The sequence below is a fragment of the Gossypium arboreum genome, chromosome 3, assembly GCF_025698485.1.
Source record: "Gossypium arboreum isolate Shixiya-1 chromosome 3, ASM2569848v2, whole genome shotgun sequence".
NCBI classification, from domain to species: Eukaryota; Viridiplantae; Streptophyta; class Magnoliopsida; order Malvales; family Malvaceae; genus Gossypium; species Gossypium arboreum.
The window spans coordinates 6,426,399-6,449,796 of NC_069072.1; the positions used below are offsets into that span (position 1 = coordinate 6,426,399).

The 23,398-nt window shown below is 32.8% G+C and overlaps 2 protein-coding genes across 2 annotated transcripts; one reads left to right on the top strand and one right to left on the bottom strand.

Annotated features, from left to right (window-relative positions):
- Positions 1-337: 337 nt before the first annotated feature.
- On the top strand, positions 338-1,665 carry LOC108475800 (fasciclin-like arabinogalactan protein 21). The gene has a single exon (XM_017777776.2). It carries the CDS (start codon positions 422-424, stop codon positions 1,481-1,483), a length of 1,062 nt encoding a protein of 353 aa, XP_017633265.1. The 5' UTR covers positions 338-421; the 3' UTR covers positions 1,484-1,665.
- Positions 1,666-1,769: 104 nt separating this feature from the next.
- Positions 1,770-4,165, bottom strand: LOC108475525 (indole-3-acetic acid-amido synthetase GH3.6-like). Its single transcript, XM_017777496.2, has 3 exons — positions 3,721-4,165; positions 2,698-3,626; positions 1,770-2,590 (listed from the first exon to the last, which is right to left on the bottom strand). Exons 1-3 carry the CDS (start codon positions 4,050-4,052, stop codon positions 2,004-2,006), a joined length of 1,848 nt encoding a protein of 615 aa, XP_017632985.1. The 5' UTR covers positions 4,053-4,165; the 3' UTR covers positions 1,770-2,003.
- Positions 4,166-23,398: the final 19,233 nt, after the last annotated feature.

The following is a 23,398-nucleotide window of genomic DNA, read 5'->3' on the forward strand; positions in this document are numbered from 1 at the left end:
TACTAGGATAGGAGAGTAAATTAAGCACATATGAAATATATAGTTTTCATTTGTTTAATAATTTAATAAATACATAAGTTTATCATAGATTGATATGAATACAAATATAAATAGTATAAAATTTCAATTATTTATAGATAAAATTCTTACTTAACATATTTATTTTAATTTTAACATAGTTTCATTATTTTTAATTTATGATTTAACATATTTTATTTAAAATAATTAGATATTAATGTGATTAGCAGAAGTGGTGTGGTCCCTGGCTATCCATAAACAGAGTTTGGGGCTTAGTTATGAGTCCAAAATAAGTAAAGGTCCAAGCAGATGAAGGCCGACTATTGGACTTTTGGTTTTTATGCAGAAATAAAATGAGATTTACATTCCGCATGTTTCTCACTTTGCCTCGCAACCAAGAAAAATGGCTTGTTCCTCAAATTGGTGGCGTGCCCCTGTCTACTTCACCGTCTCCGTTTTGTTGGCTTTCCTAGCCATCTCCACCGCCCTACGTTCACTACCCAGAGACAATTCACTGCCGACAAAAACCACCATAGCTCCACTCCTTTTGGATGCTTCCAGCGCTTTAAGAAAATCGGGTTTTAATATCATAGCCACCCTCCTTCAAACCACCCCTGAAATCTTCATTTCCTCTCCACATTCCACAATCTTTGCTATCCCAGACTCTTCCATTGCAAACGCCTCTCACACTTCTTGGCTCTTGAAGCATCTTTTTCAATACCACGCCTCTCCTCTTCAGCTTTCCATGAAAGATCTCTTGAAGAAGCACCGAGGTAGCTGCTTCCCTACCTTGTTTCATAGAAAGAACGTGGCTTTAACCAAGGTTGATGAAAAAGAAAGAGTGGTGGAGATCAACCATGTGTTGGTTTCACATCCGGATATCTTTCTTAATGGCCCTTTAACAATTCATGGTGTTCTTGGTCCATTTACCTCCATGGATCCTCGATATGTTAACCAGGGTTGGGACCATATTCAAGCCCCGATATGCGACTCTAATCTTAGCTTGGTTTCTGAAGCTACCGACACCAAGAACGTGGTTGAATGGACCCATGTTATCCGTTTGTTAAGCTCAAAGGGGTTCGTTTCGTTTGCAATTGGCCTGAATTCGGTTCTTGATGGGATTCTTTACGATGAAATGAAGTTAAACTCTGTTACAGTCTTTGCCCCACCGGAGTTCTCGTTTGTAGCGTCTGCTTCATCTTTGCTTGAGAAAATAGTAAGGTTTCATATACTACCTCGAAAGCTCACCTACTTGGAGCTTGCTTCTTTACCTGCAAATGCAACATTAAGTACCTTAGCTCCGGACCATGATCTCGAGATATCCAAGGCCGTAAATATTACACAAGAATTGATGATTAACCAAGTTAAGATTGTTGCACCAAATATGTTTGAATCCAAGAAGTTTGTGATCCATGGAATATCACAAGCTTTCAAATTGGATGAGCTTCCTAACACCTCCAGATGAATGCAGTTTTATAGTAAAGAAGGATTCAATAGCTTGTAGATTCCATTAGAGGCATGTATATTTGACCTCTTACTTGTTTGTATACTTTTTGGTATTTGAGAGCCTGCCGGAGCTCAATATACATTGAGTAAAATCTTGAATTTGAGTATTGTGAATGAAATACAAGGATTTTCTAAACAAAATTTATCACTCTAGGAAGATTAGTTTGATAATAGGATAAGCAAGAACTTGTATTAACTTTTTCTTCAAGTTCTGGTAGCTTTTTTCTAATATTATAATAGAAAGATTTAATGGGTTAAAAGTGCTGAATTTATTTATTTTTCTTGAAAAGGAATCTGGGATTGTGAGGTCCCACTGTGATACCAAAGAGCCTTGAGCCAACAATTAATTACAAACAAAGTTCACACCATTGATACTAAATGTGAAGTGAAACAATGTTCTCCCATTTTTTTTTTCCATTACAAAGAAAGATGTTGGTAAAAGCTCCTAGGATCACTTTCTCATTGCTTAACTTAATTGTTTAGTTTTGAGTGCACCATTGCTTGTGACCCGCTGTCCATCTAGGACATTTTGGACTGAAATAACTCGAAATTACCCTTGAACTTAGAAGCTCAATAATGGGAGCATATTTGACACACCTTGGTGTCTTGTACTGGTTTATGGATGAACCCTGGCTTAGAGCAAAGTCCATGAGCATGTCAAATGTGCCGTTCTCCACTACCCTTATCTCCAATGGCCCAATAGACTTGTCACAAACTCGCCCTTGGCGGTAGACGCTGTTGAGTGATTCTTCAACTGTGAAGCAACAATCCTCAAAAACCGATGGCGCAATTAAAGTTGAATCTTTAACACTGAGTTCCCAGAATAGCACATAATGGCCAGGGATTGCCGATGTGTCTGCATAGCTGGTGTATTCTACCAGAGATGCTTCATATTGCAAAAGTTGGTTTGCAGCGGTTTTCACTGCATTTTGCAGTTCCACTTCATCGGTTTTATCAGAATCAATGCTAAGAGCAACGTTTTTCCTACATATGAAGTTGAATTGTGGGGCTTTGTTCTTGAATCCTGATACACGAAGTATGTCTCCAACACGATAACGATAAAGACCTGCAACATAAAACCCCATTTCCCATTTCAGAAACATTAAAAAAAATAAAAACTCAATAATGTATTGAATCAAAATGTTTTCAAGGCCTGCCTGGGTTACCACTTACCAGCATATGTTGTGACAACAAGCTCATAGTCTTGTCCAAGTTTGACATGAACAAGATCGACCAGTTGTTGTTTTTCTTTGTCATTCAGGGCGGTTGGTCCAGAGATGGAACCGGTTAACTCATCTTTCCTGGTCACCGGCAAGAACTCGAAATACGCCATGTTGGGAATAAGGGTGTAGGATACCTCACTAGGGCTGCAAAGTGGGTTGAGATTAATTCCGAAGTAACACTCGGATGAAGCGTACATGGTGCAAACAAGGGGGAGGGCGTTGCTGTAATAATCTAGTGCAGGAATGTACTGTGACATGGTTCCTGTAACGATAACATCTATGTACTTAGTCTCAGGCCACAGTCTAGTTATGATTCCTTTCCATGACCCTTTGCTACATTCTGCCTCAACAAAATCAGCAAGCTTGGGGTTAGGTTTCAGGATTTTCATGACAGCTTCCCTTACAGATGGATCAGTGATTTTAGAGTCTATAGTTCCTGTTCGAATATCTTTACAAAGAAGACTCCAATGTTTTTCGAGGAACTGGATAGCTCGAATGAAACCAGAAGCGAAAACAGCACCGACCCGAACGACATCTTCGTTTTGAAAAAGGCCACAAAGCAACTGAGAGTACATGCTCTGGTAAGAATCTAGGCATAGAATGGTTTCCTTTGGGCTTGTATAGTTGGTGTAGGGATCGTTAGGCCTATTCTTAAAATGTGAGCTTTTGTAATAGCTAGTTAAGACTGGACGAGCCACTAGTCCCCCTGGGGTCTTAGCTTCTGATTTTACGAACAAAAAATACATTCCTTTCCCTTTATCCAAACCTGGAAGAAATTGGCTCATCACAGGCATCAGCAAGCTATAAAGCAGCGATCTCCTCCCCAGTTCCTCTTCTATCGTCGGCATCAGTTTCCTCTCACCAGCAGATGTACCAGAACTAACATTAAACAATCCCATGCAACATCATCATCATCACAAAGAAACATATACATAAAATTGAACAGTATTTGAATACCATCTTATGAACTCACCTTGTTAAGAACTCTGATATAGGTTGAGAGCAGAGAATTGGTGAAGTATCACCGTTGGCAATACGCTCAATATCTGGCTTTAAATCTTCATACGTGACGACAGGGATCACCTTCTTGAACGTTTCTCTATCAGTACACCCGTTAAGACCATATCTTTGCAAGTACTCAACGTTGGCGCTACGAGAGAGAATTTCGGACAAAACTCGCCTTTGCACTTCATCAGCATCAGCAGTAACATCTTCAATAAACTTTAACACCTTGTTATTGTTTTCCACGACGATACCATCAATGCAATCCGCAGAGTCGGATAAGATTTTGGGAGCTTCGGGCATGGCTTTTTTTTGACACAGAAATAAACTATAAAAGCAAATAATAATATCTTTAATGAATGTAAAGAAAGGTATATCTTTGTGCAGCAAATGAAGTGAGACCAAGGAGATATATATAGGCCAATCAAGGTGGGTGTAACCCACTAATCCCTACAAAATGTTTCAATCAAACAGTAATCAATGCACTAACCAAAATAAAAAGGCAATATCGTGTACAAATAGTATGCTTGTAGTATTTATTTTCGTCTTCGTTTTCCTATATATATATATATATATATATATATATAAAAAGTCGAATTTGACTTTTCTCCATTATCAAGGAATGTTAAAGGCGTAAGGAAGGTGATATTGTGATATATTATTAATTAATAAAGTGCTGGGGTTGTAAGGAAAAACCAGGAAACAGTATACAAGGAAGAAATCTCCAATAAAGTGAAATCAATGATGGGAAACCGTAGAAAGTAAGTGATAGGACGGGGCAATCTTGGGTGAACTTGTGTGTATTGTTTTAAAGTACAAAAGTTTTGGGTACTGGGAAAAGCTAACTGGCCACATGCGTGCATGTATCGCGGGTGTTATTAAAAAAACCGGCAGCGGCTTCAAGCTTCTGCTTCAAGTAAGCTTACGTGAATCCCTCCACGCAGACACTTCAAGTTTAAGTATTTTCATAGGCACACCATTGTAAAATAAAATAAAACTCCTACTTTACAAGCTATGGATTAATTTGGTTTATCACCCTTTTTAGCATTAACTTGACAATGAATCAAAATATATTTATTTTGATGAGGAAATAGAGTAAGTAGTGTAAGAAATAGTACCGTCCAAATCTTTTATCTTAGACATTCGCCTAAGAACTTTGATTATTTGAAGATATAATCAATTACTTGAGAGATCCACCACCTAATAAATGCATTATTAAACTAATACTTTCATTACCGAAAACATAAAAAAGTATTGAATTTTTCGTTTGCCATAGACTACATGTAAGCCATTGAATGGATGTGGATGGCAATGTAAGGTCACTATAGAGAGTTTCATATTAGCTGACAATCTGAAAATTGACAAGAAACAAACAAGGGGTCCCTTGCTCTCTAAATGAAGCTCAATCAACGCTTGCACGTGTTAAGGCTTGGAATTCTATACAAGTTTACTGCTACTATACAGATAGCTAGCTAGGTAGACGACGGGGCTATATACTATCTTGTAACATACATAAATGACCACAAAAGCTATAATCAAAATGCACCACCAATGTAGACTTTGTGAGTGTTGTTGATTGATTGATGATCTTAACTAAATAGCCGTCGTCCAATTTGCAATCCCACTCAATTATATATGCAAGTTATGTAATGCCCCTATATATGTATTCATTTTCATAATCATCAAAAATGTTTTACTATATATATTTTAATTTAATTGGAGATTGCGTACACTTTGAGGAAATCAAAGATATGGAGATCATTTTACCAAAAAATATAGGAAAGTAACGTTACAGTTATTAGATTATCATATTGCCTTACATGCATACATATATGTGTATATATGTGATAGAGTATGTGACACATATCGAATTTCCCATTTTATACTGTTTCATTTCTTCAATCAAATAGCTTGTGGACTCCTCTTTTATCATTTTTTCTTTTTTGGTTATTAGTGTATTATTAGTTTATGTACACAATAATTGATTCTTCAAATTTATTATTTGAGCTAATCTTGACTTTTTAACATTTTCTGTTTCTCTTATTGCTTTTTTTCTAAATGAAAATTAGTCTGATAACAACTTGGTAGAACTAGGAAAGGCAATGAACATAAATAAGTCCCATTCCATTATATATATATATATAGTTTTTTCATTTTATTTTCAGAAATTTACTTTGTTGATGACACTATTGTTAATGGGTTTTGTTCAATTTGAATATACATGATCTTTTAATATTTAAAGTTCAAATTTAAATATTAAAGTCCAATTAATAACACATTCAAATTTAACAGGGCATAATTAAACCAAAGCAAAGATCAATACGATTAGTTGTAATAGCTTAAAACAAAATTAAAAATATATATATATTTCTTTTGTTAAGAAGGTGAATTAAGAATCGATTGGATAAGTGAAGTGAAAAAAAAGTTATGTTCATTGACATTTCATCTATAAAAAACCCTTAAGCCTCTATCTTTATTAAAAAAGAAGAAGAAGCAATTTCCATGGGTTGATGGAATTATAGTGATGAAAAAGTGAAGCTAAATATTAATAAATGTTGAGTATAGTTGTAAGGTATATTGTATTCTTAAGGAAAGAATGCATATTTGAAATTTAGATATGACATTGTTAGGAATGACAACCTCAAATCCCAACATGGACAATAAAATTGACATGAAAAATACCAAAAATAAATTTCATTTCAGGATAAAATTTAAGAATTTAGAAAAACAAAAACTAGGCTTAATGCACGAAGGTGAAACAAATATGTATATATATATATATATATATAAAGTCTATGTTAAAATAAATAATGTTTTAGTTAAAATGGTAAAATTGATATTTTAAAGATATGATGTCTTAGGTTCAATAGTTTTAACTTATTTTTGTCAATTAACTTATAACATTAACTCAATTAAAAATAAAAATATAGTATTCATAGATAATTAAACCTTTTTTAATGCTTAAATGCCAAAAAAAGCCCTCGTAAAATAATTTTTAAAAAACTAATTAAGTCCCTAATAAAAAATTGCAATCAATTGAGCCCATAATTAAAAGTTAGTAATCAACTGAGTCCTTGAAATATAATTTCTCGTCGAAGCCCTTGACTGGCCGTTTAAGTGATGACGTGACAATAATAATGACAAGGGGTTGGGCGGGTCAAAATTTTCCCGACCCCGAGCTTAAAAAAATTTAACCTGCCCTGAGCCCGAACTCAAAAATTAATTATATACCCAAAATCCCAATCCTACTTAACCCGAGTTCAAACTTTTTTCTTTTGAAATTATGATTAATTAAATTCAAAATTATATTTTAAAAAAAAACCATGCTTGAGATGATTAAGTAAAAAATATATATTACATCATAGAAGAAAAGAAAAGTAATAAAATGAGAGGGAGACTTGGAAAAATAAATTAACATGGGAGGAGAAAGAAACGGTGTGAAATGGGAGTAAAAGTGGTAAAATGACGTTGGTAGTGATAAAGTTTAAGATTTTTTTTAACCTAATTAATATTAAATATATAAGGGTAATTTTGTAAATGTCTCAAGGTGGGGTAAATTCATGCTAAACTGAATCTCGACCATTCTCTAAAATTAACCCGAGCCGCCCCAAAACCCAATTTCAAGATAAAAATTCGACCCTATCTAGTCGAATCTACTCGAACCACGTCGGTTTTGAATTTTTTTGCCATCCTTATATGACACTTGACATAGTGACTAACATGGAGGACTTAATTGATTTTTTTAATTATTCTACGGAGCTTAATTGATTTTTAATATTAAAATTATGAAAAACATAGTAATTTCTAATCTTTTAATAATTTATATAATTTTCTATAATTTTTACATTTTATAATATTTTAATAATTTCTAAAAGCTTTTAATAAAAAAAACTTCTCTTTTCTTCTTCCTCCTATTTTATACCTTAACTTCCCTCGTATAATATTTCCTCTATCAAAACCATTACTTATCAATCATCTTAAGCCATTAAACACTAAACTCATTATCAATCAAATCTTTTAGTCGACACTCCTTATAAGTCCAATCACCATCACACTTTAAGCTCGTTATTTCATTATTATCTAAATTGAAGACTCCAAACCTTAAAAATAAAAATAAATCTATAATTTCTTAATTTTCTTTTTATAATTTTGTAACTTTTAATAAGTTTTATAAATTTTTTAATCATTTTAATACGCATATATATACTTTCTTATACTTTTATAATTCCTTTTATAATTTTTAATATATTTAAATATTTTATAATATTTAATAAATTTTATAAATTCTCAATTTTTATAATTTTCTTAAAATTTTATAATATTTCTATTGTTTTCATGTTTTTATAATACTTTAATAATAGTTAATCTTAAATAATTAAACAATCAATTAAGATATTGTAAAATGATTAAAAATTAATTAAGCCCTACACATTAATATTTTTCTGCATCAAACACCACATTTATAGCGTTATTTTCTTTTTCATGTTAGTTATCACATCAGTCGCCTCGTTAACACTTAACAACTTGTCAAAAAATTTAACATAAAATTGTAATTAAAAGTTTCAATTAATTGCTAATACTGCAATTTTCAATTAGAAATTTAACTAATTTTAAAATTAATTTACAGGTACTTTTTTAACGTTTAAACCATTATTTTAATAAAATTAAAACTTGTAAAAGAAAAGAGAGAAACCGATTTAATTTTATTATCAACAAAGAAAGATGAGTGACAATCAAGTCGTTGACTTGATTGATCCCCACATACGGCCCCCTTCTCCGGCTGTTTCATTTGCTTTTGTCACAGTCACTTTCACATCCACGTGTCTATTGTCCGTTGGCTTTCACACCCTTGTGTCTTTGTTTTATAAAGAAAAAAAGGATTTGCTTAAACAGGAGAAGAGAGTAGTCGCCCCACCGAGGCGGAGTTTGCCTTGTGCCCTGCTTACAACACAAACAAAATACATAAGACGAAATGAATCTTTAATTAATAGGTTAAAATGCGTTGTTAGTCCCTGAACTCATATTGAATTTGAGATTTAATCCTTGTATTTTAAAAGTTAAAACTTCAATCCTTCTATTTTTTTCAATTTAAAATTTTAGTCTAATCATTATCATTATTAATAGTTTTCAATTTTCTACTAAAATTTGTCAATTTATTATGCTTATTTTTGTTAATCATATGTCATGTCATATGAGGATAGCTTAATAAAAATTATAATTTCACAAATTTTGACAGAAAATACTTATAATCTTAATGGAAAGATTAAGATTTTAAATAAGAAAAGGAGAACTTAATTTTATTAAGTTCATGGACTAAATCTTAAAATTTGTCAAAATACAAGGACTATTTAACCTAATTAATAAAAGAGTTAGTAAATTACTAATAGCAATAGTTGTAGAGATATGTAATTTTACGTACTTATCAAATAAATATCCATTACTGGGAATGTTTTGGCTAATTTGCTTGGTTTAGTTAGTGAAAGCAAAATTTGTTAATAATAATAATAATAATAATTTAAGTTATTCTCTCTTAAAAGAAAAATAGAAAGAGTTGAGTTATTAATCAAGAATCCTAAATTTGGCATGCATATGTTATTAACATTATCTTAACGTTATTCAATTATCTTACTTGAATCGGACAATTTAATAATATACAACTTAACTGAAACTCAACTGAAAATGATAATTGTATTAAAAATTTAAGGGTAAACTTCACTCAATTATTGGCAAGTTTTTTTTAGTCACTCAACTGTGAAAGGTTATAAAATGGTCATTGAACTATTTAATTTTGTTTTTGGTCACCCAACAATTCAGATTTTTCTTTTTTGGTCACTAGCCGTTAAATTACTAATGGAAAGATAACTTGACAACTTTTAAAATTAGCATAACAGTAAATTTAACCATCAACATTTATACATCGTGTCAATTTAGTCTTGATTCCAAAAGAATTAACCCTCAACATTTATACATTATGTAATTTGTCTCTTTTTTTAAACAGTTGTACTTTTATTTGTGACATTGGATGGTAATTTTAAATGAATGAGAAAAGATGAAAATTATTATCTTGGATATTTCTGTGTTTCAATTTTTGATATATTTTCGACCAAATTTAGTTGATAAAGTAGAGATTAGCAACATGAAAAATAAAGTCTTGTAATGACCCAATTTTTTAATGGTATCAGAAAACGTAGTTTTGGAATCTCATTTTTGTAAATCAAGTAAGTAATTATTAAATATTAACATTTACCAGGATAATATAAAAATGTATTAAAGTTTGGTTAAGATATTTTGTCAAATTAATAGTTAATTAAGGTCTATGGACTAAATTGTAAAAGTCCAATCGCTATAGAGTTTTAATTGTCAAAAGTTTTGAGGACTTAAATGACAATTAGATGAAGGCTTAAAATGGTAATTAATCCATTTCGCAATATGAACTAGTGGAAGATGATGGAAGATTCCACTAATTCTTGATTAAAGATGAATTAAACTAATTAAAACATGATTAACTTAATTAAACCAAGTTAATTAACATTTAAGCATAGTATAAAAGGGCAAGATAATGGATATTTGTCATATTTTTCTTTTTCTCTATCGTCCAAACATAAAAAAAAAAAACAAAGGATAAAGCTTTTGTTGCTTCAAAAACATTCAACCATCAATATCAAGGTGATTCCAAATCCTTCTCTTATAATTTTTATGAATTTGGAGTCATGAGAGCTTGATTTAACTAGCCTATGTACTAATTTCTAAATTTTTTGGAAGTTTTCATTGTTTATTTCTTGAATAATTAGGCTTGAAATTGATAGATTCTGAGCTTAGAATATAAAAAAGGCTAGATTGTAAAGTTAGTTAGCTTTTTTGTTAACTTTGTTACATTGGGGACCAAATTGAATAAATGTAAAACTTGTTATGAAATTATGCTAGAAGTAAAAAGTATAGGTCCGTAATGAGAATATATGAAAATGAATTTTAATCCAAAGCTAGGAATTGAAAGTTATGACTATCCCGACTTTAGGGACTAAATTGAATAAAATACAAAATTTTAGGGGTATAAATAATCAAGTTCATATAGGATCATACATATCATAGCATAGGATGAAAATATTTGGTATTGATTTATGATATAAATTGATTATTTAGATAAAAAATTGGATCGAAGTGGAGTTGATCGGGGAAAAACTAAAATTGTAGATTAACCCTTGAAGTATCCACTTTACATATTTTGTAACACCCCCATACCGACCTGATCGCTGAGTCAAGGCATCAGGATGTCACATTCGTTGCTGAAGCAACTACTGAAAATTTCAGATCAATTTATCATATTATTTAATTAATGTAGATCATTAACTAATTATAATAATAATTGAATTTATGATAGAACTAATTATGACTTAAAGGAGCTCATTAAAACATCCACAATTGATCAATGGTCAAATTGTAAAGTTCATAAATATTTTTGAACTGTTGTCACGATGTTGGGGTTTCCACGTTGTGACATGGCGAACTTGTCATCGTGACGTCATCTCCATTTTCTTACAAGTTTCACGCTTTATTTTTATTTATTTAATTTATATTATTACCTGAACCGTATTCGGATGTCATAATCGCCACTTCATTTTACTTATCATCCACTTACATCTATTTCTAATCTCAAGTCCTCATAAAAACATGATATTCAATCAAAGATAACAAAGTTTATTAAATTAACACACATATTAAAGTTTTACAAATAAGACCATTGGAGGGCTTGCATTTGAAAAATTAGTTTACCCACTTTATGTATATTTCATATTTATTTCTAAATTGTGCCAATCAATTTAATTCTTCATAAAATTTTAACAAAGAATTCAATATCACATCGATTAACAATTATTTACTTATTATTTTATCAATTTGTTTAAAATATACTCACATGTATTAATGATTCCATCACCAACAACCATTTCAAATATTTCAAATTCATCTATTCTATATATATATTCACATATTTTTTCCTTCTCCTCCTCTCCATTCCACATCCTTTATGTATATATTTGTTAGAATCTTTAACTTTTAGTATATAACATGCTTATATGTAACATTATCTATAATTTCACTATTTACTTATGTGTTCATATCAAAGTTATCCACTTGAGTCATAGTCACTAAATTATTTATATCTTGAGCTACAAATTTTGAATTAAGATCTGCTTGATGTTTTTGAAACTAGACTCAAATATCTCTTTACCATAAAAAAATTCAGAATTTATGACTTGGCTAATAAGTACAGTAAATTCTTCAAATTTGTCCCTGTTCTGTTGTTTGACAGCTTCAACTTTTCTTTACTAAAAATTAATTATCTCTTAGTATAGGGTTTGGATGGTGTTTCCATTTGTTTCTCTTGACAATAGACTCATTAATAATTTAAAAATATAAATTTTAAACCCTAATCATTTTTTTTACAATTTTTTTATGATTTTCCAAAGTTAGAATAAGAGAACCCGAATCCACTTCGACCTTATTTCATGAAAACTAATACATCTAAAACTATAAAATTCTGTTTCTTTCACCGTTTCTTTCATATGAAACTAGACTCAATAAGATTTAATTACATATTTAATTAAATCTCTAACTAAATTTCTATAATTTTTGGTGAATTTTCAATGTTAAGTCACTGCTGCTGTCCAAACTGCTTTAATGAAAAAAATATTTTCTTTTCCATGGTTTTTTGCACTATCTTTCATTCATTCACCCTATAATTGCCATATTTTTTTATTAATATACAATTTAGGAACTTATGTTTATGTGTAGATTACATTTTCATTTCTTAATTTTAGTACTTTTCACCATACAAATCACATTCTCTCTTACCAATTTACTGTTTTAAGTCTCTATTCTTCATCAAATACTTTCTATTTCTAGTATTTAGATTAAATATGTAACACCCCCTAATCCCAAACCGTCACCAAAATAGGGTTATGAGGCATTACTAGATTTATACACTAACATTTATACAAAATAGAGTCATAAATTTGCATTCCAATTCAAATCCTTTCAAATTTCACCATAAAGTCCCTAATATGGGCCTACGGGGCCTAATACATGCTTTAGAAGTGATTCGGGACTAAACTAGCAACTTTAGAAATTTTTCCTTGAAAATAGGGGCACACGCCCTTGTGGCCTGGGACATGGCCGTGGGGCCAGGCTGTGGACAAATCTGACTTGCACACACGACAGTGGGAACAGCCCGTGTGACATAAACAGAGAGCTACACAGCCTGAGCACACGCCCATGTGACTTGGCCATGTGAAAACATGATTTTTGACTATTTTAAAGCTATTTTCACAAGCTAAACACATCTAATTCATGCCCAAACATTTACTAATAGTTCTTAAATCAAATATCATTCATTATGCCGTTCGAACTTAGCAAATATTCATTCATTCACTTCAATACCTCTTAAGGATTATGTACCACAATTCATATCAAAATTATACTACATTATCATACTACTCAAACTCATATAAGTTTAACTTCCAAAATATGGATATTTCATACCATGCTTCAACAACTTTCATGATTATTCACTATCATGTACAAAATAACACCTTAACAACCTAGGTACATGCCATTTTACCAAAAGAAAAGTATTCACCACTTTAAGTCCGGGATTGGCTTGGATGCTGAGTCCTTAGCTTTTTTTCGTACCTAGTCCTGCGCACAGAAACATACAGTTCGCTGAGTATACACTCAGTGGTATTTCTATAAACTAATACTTAAAACAATAATAAGCTATGTATATACATTGTAACTTAAACTTTTTACTTTCATAATCTTAATAGCTTCACCCCTTACATTCATTTTACATCTCTTCTCTGTAGCTAAGCAATTCATATATATATATATATATATATATATATATTTCATGTTTTTTGATAACGTAAACATTTGTAAATCAATCACTGTCACTTAATCAATATCAAATAGTTTTCAGTACTTTCATTTACCCATATTAGCATAACTCGGACTTAAACGGATACGCGGATCCAACCCACACACCGGGGATAATATACAGTGTTTCATCGGTCGAAACCGGAATACACCGTAAGGCAACAATAACAGTCATAATTAGGTACGAAGTACCTCTTCGGAACAAATCCAAAACAGTTACAGTAGTCGACACATATAGTGTCTCATCGACACACAGTCGGAATATCTCTGAACACTTCCAATCCTATGGCATGCCAATTGTATCCAACTTGCCCGACACTGTTAATAAGGTATTCAAATCGTTTCATTTCAATACAGAAGTAGTAATAGTTTCTATCATATCATTCATTATAAATTCTAACTATTAAAAATAACAATTACATTGTATTAAATCATTAAGCATAGTTTATAGAAATACAAACCGAAATTTTCGGGTTTATTCGATATCCTCGTTTACTTTCTCCTTTCCCTTTTTTGATGACATTTCTAGTGCTACATTGGCTACATAAAATTTAACATTTAAAATTATCAATATATGTTATTTAATAACATACTCTTTATTTTCCATGTAACTTTTACTATATTTCCAATTAGGTCCTACCACCATAACCATTCTTTTTCTTCAAATAACCTTATAAATTTCATTTTATACCTACTTCAAACAAGTTTCAACTCTTAATATTCAATATAAAACATCAATTCTACAATTTAAACAATTTAATCCCTACTATAACAAAACTTATATCTCTATTTACAATTCAATCTTTCTCCCACTTCTAACTTGAATTCCTATCAATTAAACCCATAATTCTTCAATTTATACAACTTAATAAACATCTAAAATTTCACTATCTTCCTAAATTTCAACATAATTCAAGTAGGGCTTTGTTCTAGGATTCCAAAAACATCAAAATTACAAGAAAATGGATCAAATTGACTTACCAGTTAAGCTTGAAACTCTAAAACCCTAAATTTTCCTTTTCTTTTTCTTTCCCTTTTTTCTTCTTTCTTTCCCTACTATTCGTGCCCTTCTTTTTCCTTTTTCTTTATGTTTTTATTTTTTTATTTATTATAACTATTATATATTATATTTTAAATTATAATTATTATTTCTTAGATAATAAGTAAATACTTATTTATACATATATCTGTACCAATCAAAGCAATGCAAATGTACTTATGCATACCACACACTTGTCACATAAGGCTTATTTATTAATGTAGTCCCTTAACTTTTCTATAGTTTATAATTAAACTTTTACCCTATATTCAATCTAGTTCTTTTTCTAAATTAGCTTTAATTCAAGCTAATTCACTTAACCAAAGTCTAATTAACTACACTACTAGCTTTGTAAATATTTCTAATAAATATTTACGAATTCATTTTACGGAAATTATGACCCGAAAATTTAAATTTTTGATACCTGTAAATTTTGGGTCGTTACAAAATACATGTTTCATACATCTCATTCAAAACACCTTTAACTCAAGCTATTGAAATACAAGTAGGTTTAGTATGAAACTTACCTCATTTGTCAAGAATTTCTTCATTTCTTATTCATTTCCATGCATTTCTCATATTCACCAGTTTCCTTCATTTTTTCTTCTCATTTTCTCCACTTTCAAATACCATTTTCTTGTTTCTAAATTGATGAGCATATTCTCTAGAATCTCTACTTCATCTTCTCATTTTCCCCACTTTCATCTACTATTTTCTTCGCTTCTAAATTGATGAGCATGTTCTCTAAAATCTCTACTTCATCTTCTCATTTTGTCCACTTTCATCTACTATTTTCTTGCTTCTAAATTGATGAGCATATTCTCTAGAATCTTAAAAATTTTGGGTAAAAAAGTAGGTTTTCATGGCAAATGACTAAATTGTAAAGAAAATAAAACTTCTTTTCTCACCCTTTCACTCACATTAGAAGGATGATCCATGATGATCGTTTTATGGTTCACTAAACTAGACTATGATCACGACAAAGGCAAGCGCACCTATCGAATGTAGTATAGCTATGATGAGTCCTGAATATCGTATCCACAAGGACTAAAAGTACTAGTATTAACTATCTTTCTATTATTTAGCCTAGAATAAAACGGATTTGTTTTAATCTAAATTTAACTAAACTAATTAACTAATGAACGCAACATAGAGAAGAAAATAATCAAATAAACCAATGATGAAGACAATACCCAAGGAAGAATCCACCTAGACTTCACTTATTATTTTGAATTGAATCAAACGATTTATTCACTTGTTTTTATCCGTAGAAATCCCTAAATTATGTTAATATCTCTTTCGAGACTAAGAACAACTGACTCTAGGTTGATTAATTGAAATCTCTTTCTAATTAAAACCCCCATTGTCGAATTAACTCGATTTATGGATTCTCTTATTAGATTTGACTCTAATTCGGCAGATTTATGTCGTCCTATTTCTAGGATTGCAATCAACTTCACTTAATTATGCTAAATCTACTCTTAAACAGAGACTATTGCTCCGCTGAATAAGCACATCAAACTTGAATTAATATCCTGAAAATATTAAGGCAAGAATTAACAACACATAATTAAGAACAAGAATAAGTATTTATTATTAAATTCAAAAATTAAATAATAAGATCCGTCTTAGGTTTCATCTTCCCTATGTATCTAGGGAATTTAGTTCATAATGTAAAAGGAAGACATCTCAAATTTAGAAAAACAACAAGACATAAAAAACCCAAATAAACTTCGAGAGAAATTTGAATGGAGATCTTCAATCTTGAAGTGGATCTACTTCTGAGACGATTCCAATGGCTTCCTTCTAGTAATTTCTGCTTTCTGCTCTACGTGTCCCCTTGGGTCCTTTTCTAGTATGTATTTATAGACTTTAGAATGCTCAAAAACCCTAAAAATTGACTTTTTTTTGCGTGTTTGGGAAACAAGGAGTGATGTCAACACGGGCTGCCACATGGGCGTGTGGCCAGCCCATGTGGCTCACACGGGCGTGTGCTCAGCCCGTTTGGAATTCGTCTTGGCCGCGTGGATCTTTCAGTCAGCCCGTTTTGTCCGTTTTTGGCCCATTTTCTGCTCCTTTTATTCCCCTATGCTATCCTGATTATAAAATATGAAATTAAATGATTAAGAGCATCTAATTCACTAAATTATATGATAAATCATCCAAAAATATGCTAAGTATGGGATTAGAATGTGTTGCTTTTATGGTTTATCAAATATCCCTACACTTAAGCGTTTGCTTTTCCTCAAGCAAAATCCTCATCTCACAATTAAAATTAAACTCTCTCAATTCATAATTCTCATCAAAAATGTTTTATCATAATTTCACAAATAATCATACATTGATAATTCAACTAAAAGAGCACTAAATGCATAAGCAATCCAAGTCTACCATTTTTAAAGCATGAAAACATAGGTATTTCCCCTTATCTAAATAATTACCAAAATCGACAAGAATTGACATCCTTACTAAAAATTCACTCAAAGCACTCAAAGTGTTTAAGGTTAAAAAATTAAGCACTCAAGAGTCAAACATGAAAAGTTATTACCATAGGCTTGCATGAAAATCAAATCTCCCCCACTATAAATAAAGTGACACATAAATCAAAAGGTCTTTAAAAGGTTGTAACGGGGCTTGGGTTAAAGGTGTGGATAAAGGCCGAAAAAGAAGGTTAGAATCGAGATCGAATTGATAAATTACCTAACTAGAAAAATAAACTAACACTAAATAATTACATCAATCGAATTTATTAAAGATAAACATGAGCTTCTTCTCAGAATATGAAATTAACTACTTAAGCTCAAGACAAAGAACTAATAATAATCAACATATATGTATTTATTTATTTGTTTATTTTTTCACTTTTTTTTGGAATGAATGAATGAATGAATAATAAGAGAAAATTATACAACTAAAATAAAAGAACATGGTTAGACAATTAACCAAATCAAATCTCAACAAAAAAAAAAGAGTCAATAAAATAGGAAAAATTCTCAGTGAATCAAAAAGTATGATGTATGGGTTAATATTAAGGATAAATTAAGAAACGGTTTGTTAGGTTCACTAAGGGTTAATTGTGAAGGTAGGCTTTTTGTAGGGTAAGTGGGTTAAAACCTAGGTGTTTTTATCATCTTAGTATATCAAATCAAAGCTGTGGTCTCGACATGTATAATCGAAGCAAGTTCTAGAATAAAAATTCAATATTGACACACTTATAACCAATAATAAAGTGAGCACGAAAAAATGTATGTCTAAAGGCTCAAAATCTCACAAAAATTATGGCTTTTGATGTCAATTTTGCAAATTTCAAACTTCAAGGTAATACTTCAATTTATGGAAATAACCTAATTTTTTTTTATTCTGAAAAATAGACTTGTCATGCTTGATTCTCTAGTATCTTAAAGTTTAAGCCATCAATGCACAAGTATTTATGAATTTACTCTAAAACATATCAATAAGAATCATAAACCGAAGAAAAATTCATTCTAACAGTAATGTGAGGAAATTACTTAAGCACAAGACATATTTCAGGGATTTTCAAATGATTATATAAATATCCTCCCCACACTTAAGATGCACATTGTCCTCAATGTACAAAAATATATAAACATAATAGAAACATAATATCATAAGATAGGGAGATATTCGAAACTGCCCTGAATGGTGGATGAATTTCACAGAATAGTGAAAACCGGAATTGTAGATAAATGTAGAGAGAGTGCAAAATTCTGAGCAACTGATAAGAAAATAAACACAATACTGAAGACAATTAAGAGGGTTACTCAATTAGAAACAACCATAATAATTAAAATAAAGTTTAAAATATAAAAAAATAAATATAAAAATAAAAATAAAGATAAAGATAAAGATAAAAATAAAAAAATAAAAAAAATAAAAAAACAAAGATAAATAGACTCAATGGTCCTCATCGTCAGATGCGTGCGTCATCGGCATTAGAGGAGTAATATGTAAATGCTGGCAGATCTGCTGCAAAGTTGCATCAAGCCTGTCGAACCGCTCAGAACAGTACTGACGGAAACTCATGAACTCCTCATAGGACACTCGTCGAGAGCTTGCAATAGAATAGACCGACCTATGTCTCGAATGTGGTGGCTGAGGTGGATCCTCGTGATAGGGAGGAACATCATCAGTGAAGTCCTCTGGGTTATGCTTGACGTCAAACTTAAATAGTCTGTACTGAGGAGGGTCCACTCCATGTCACCGCTCAATCATCCTCATATGGATCATGCTCGAGATGCCCTGAGGGGGTATTTGGCCAACGAGGGTAAGTGTCAATGACTGCTCCGGTGTGTCGAGAAGATCGAAGTGTCGAGCGAGATGAGTTACATAAGGGCCTAAACAGATGGGACTCTTCCTGTGACGATTTCTCTAGTTGCGAAAGGCGAGAGCAATGAAATAAGCTAAGTAGAATATGTGGCTGGTTGCCATGCTCCAGAGATAGTACGCGTCAGTAGTGCTCACAACTCCTGTGCTCTCTCTTCTGTAAGTCAAAGTGTGAGTTAATAAGGCGTGGATGTATCGTAGAGCCGGAGAAAGATATGCCGCCTTTGAGCGACTCGCGTCATAGGTATCTGACTAGTTGTGAGATCGGTCCAACAGTATGAATGTAAGTAATGGATGTGATGGTGGAGGTGAGGAAAATTTTCGACACCCATAAACTGATCAGTGTAGATGCCCAAAGCTATGCCAAATTCAGGGACGCTCATATGTAGCACTAAGCCACCAAGTCAGAATGTAATGGTACCGTGCTCGTTATGCGATGACATCGGGCATTGAAGGTAAAACGTCGAGCAAAACTCCAAAGTAAGCTCCATATATGTGGGCTCGATGATATCAAAGAAACGGTTCTATGGTGTTGTAGTAATGAAGGCGCGAACCTTATCAGCTAGTCCTACTTACTCCAATACTGCCCAATCAACGCATCGGTCCAAACCTAGTGGTCGCACGCACAGGAGCTGAAATAAGTCCTCAGGTGGGTCTGCAGAGAATCTGGAATAATGATGTCGAACCTCAACAGAGGCACTCATGGAGGTCACGCCGGGACCCTTCCCTTTTTTAAAAGGGGATAGCGATTTTGGATTTACCTCAAGTGTTCGTCATAATGTACCTGACAAGGAGCGAACAAAAAATGATAAATAAATAAACCAACAGAATAAATAGATAATAATAATAATAATAATAATAATAATAATAATAATAATAATAATAATAATAATAATAATTGAATGAGGACAATAAGCAGACTAAGAAACAGTATGCTAAAACCTAAGGAGTACTAATAATGAGCAATAAGACTAGAAAGAAACTTATTAACAAGAAAAGTCAACTAAAAACTAGCAGCAAGACTCCAATAGAAATAATATAATTCAGTCAATAACAAAAATAATCATGAGAATAGTAGCTAACTAACTATAAAAATAGAAGAAAATATCATCAAATAAGAACAAAATTGCTGAAATGGATAAAATATGAAAGAAAGTAAACACATGGCCAAGTATGAAGAATAAAAATTCAAAAATTAAATAATCAAAATCAAGAAATAATTAAACTCATAATAATGACTAAAAATAATAAAAAACAATAATAATAAGGAATAAAATAATATACTAAGAATAATGATAAATAAAAATAAGGAAAGAAATTAATAATTAGAAGTAAAGGAGAGAGAAATGAGACCCGACGGCTGGTGGTCGAAGATATGAACGACGCAGGGCCGACGGTGAAAGAGGGGGGACATGGCACTGGTTTGAGCATGGATGAGGTACCGATGGGGGTGGGCGGAGGAAAAATGGGGAAAAGAAAGAAGAAAAACGAAGAGAGGGGGAAAAAGAAGAGGGGTGCGAGAGGAGGGGTCGGGGGAGGAGTGGCTGTAGGACAAAAAGGAGAGGGAAGAGGGTTGTTGACCGGTGGCTGGATAAATTTGAATGGCGGCTAGGGTTTCTTGGGAGCTTAGGAGAAACAGAGAAAACAAAAGAAAAAAGAAAGGGGTTAGGTTTTTTAAGGGAGACATGATCGTATAACGGTTCGTGTTGGGCCACATGACCGTGTTACGCGCCTGTGTGGCTCAAATCCCAGCCCATGTTTGTCGAGGAAAATAATAGCCCACTCGTCACACTGCCTTGAACACGCCTATGTGTCCAGGCCGTGTGGTACATACGGCTGTATCGCATGGCTGTGTGCTACATTGTTCGTTTTTCCCACACCCGTGTGGTCTCCAACACACCCGTGTGTCAGAACACACGGTCGTGTGCCTCGCCCGTGTAGCTCTCTAACTTGTTTAAAATTTGAAAATTTTAGCTCCAGTTTTCACACGGCCTAGGACACGCCCTTGTGTCCAGGCCGTGTGGTCCATATGGCCGTGTCTCACGCCCGTACGGCCTCTGTTTGGCCGTGTCTCTGTTGATATTTTGGAAATTTAAGTCCTGTTTCCACACGGCCAAGGACACGCCCATATATCCTGGCCGTGTGGGTCATATGGCCATGTCGCTAGGCCGTGTAACTCACTGTTTAACCCCTGTTAGAGCACACGCTCGTGTGTCCAGGCCGTGTGGGTTAAAAACCTGTAATGTAAACATGAAAAATAGATAAAAATAAATAATTTAACAGTGTTAGTTCTCGATTTGCCTTCCGAGAAGCGCTTATTTAGAATTTAAGCTCAACTTACCTCTCATTCACATGGTCATGGTGGATCACGGAGTCGAGACTCCTCTTTCTCACTGTCAATTCCTTTTTTTAAATCAGGTTTAAGTCGAGTACTGTTTACCTTAAAAGTGATGAAATGAGAATGAGTTACCTTGACTGTACCATATGAAAAGACATTGAGTATCGTAAAAGGAGTGGCTCCGTTTACGTTGAGCTCTGTAGTGATAATTCGAGAGTCCTTCTTATCTAATAAGACTTGGTCCCCAACCTTGAATTGATTGATTCTATCGTTAAACTCGACATGGTGTTGCTTCTGCTCCTCCTTGCCATAAATCCACCATTCGTCTAGTTCATCTACCTGTAGCATTCGTCTTTCATGGCTTTTTTCATTGTTAGTGCATGAACTAGAACGTGGCTCGTTTATGTTTCTCGATAGTGTTTCCTACAAAGGGGATTGGACCACATGATCAGTTTTATTAACTAGATTTATAAGGTCATCTTCATTACTTGATATCTCAATCAAATCACGAGCCTGAAGAGTAACCGTTTCATCACCTGCACGAAGTGTGAGTTCACCTGTACCAATATTAATAGTAGTCCTGGCAGTCGCTAAAAAGGGTCGCCCTAAGATTAAAGGAACGTCACCATCCTCTTCCATGTCTAAAACCACAAAGTCTACTGGGAATATGAATTTATTAATTTTTACTAGTACATCTTCAATGATACCCCTAGGAAATCTAAAAATTTTATTCGCTAGTTGAATACTCATCCTAGTTTGTTTGGGTTCCCCAAGACCTAGTTGCTTAAACATTTTATAGGGCATGGCGTTAATACTTGCCCTTAAGTCAGCCAAAGCATTATTAATAGCTAAACTACCAATTAAACAAGGAATAGTAAAACTCTCTGGATCTTTCAATTTACTGGATAGTTTATTCTGTAAAATGGCCGAGCAAACTGTATTCAATTCCACGTGCGACAAATCATCTAACTTCTGTTTGTTTGCCAGAAGCTCTTTTAAAAATTTTACTGAGTTGGGCATCTGCAAAAGAGCTTCAATGAACGGTAAGTTAATATGCAACTTTTTCAAAAGGTTAAGAAATTTACCAAATTTTTCATCTGTGCGGTATTTCTTTGTCGCATTAGGGGATGGCACGCGAGGTGTATATTCTCTACTTACCGGTTTTTGTTTATTCTGGCTTTCATCCACCTTATCTTTACTTACCACGCCTTCTTGCCTTGGTTCTAGTTTGGAATCAACTAACCCTTCTTCATCTCGAATAGTAATAGCATGGAGTTACTCTCTTGGGTTAGTCTCGGTGTTACTAGGCAAGCTACCTTGTGGTCTTTCTGAGATCAACTTAGCATGCTGACCTATTTAATCCTCAAGCCCTTGAATCGATGCTTGCTAATTTTTAAGTGCTGTTTCGGTGTTTTGAAACGTGTTTCCGACACCAAGATGAATTTCATTAGCATCTCCTTAATGTTTGGCTTCTTTTCCTGCTGGTAAGGTGGTTGAAAGCCTGGTGGGGGTTGTGGTCTTTAATTGGCTTGACCACCTCAAGAGAAATTGGGATGGTTCCTCCAACCTGCATTGTAAGTATTACTATAGGTGTTATTCTGAGGTCTAAAATTGTTACCCATATAGTTGACTTGTTCGTTCGTAGTGCTAGGGTTGTAGGTTAGGCATTCTGTATTATTTATTCCTCCTCCACTTGTGTTACACTACATCACTGAATTTATCTACATAGAAACACATAAAGCATCAATCTTTTTATTTAAGAGCTCTACCTGGTTTGATAACATGGTGACCATGTTAAGGTTAAAAACACCGGCTGCTTTATTAGGCTTTGTCCTCATGACTTGCCACTAATAGTTATTCAGTTATATCACTTCAATAAATTCATAAGCTACCTCAAGTGTTTTGTTATTTAAAGTACCACCGGCAGCTGCATCGATTAACTACCTAGTTGAAGGGTTTAAACCGTTGTAAAAAGTTTGAACCTGTAGTCGTAAAGGT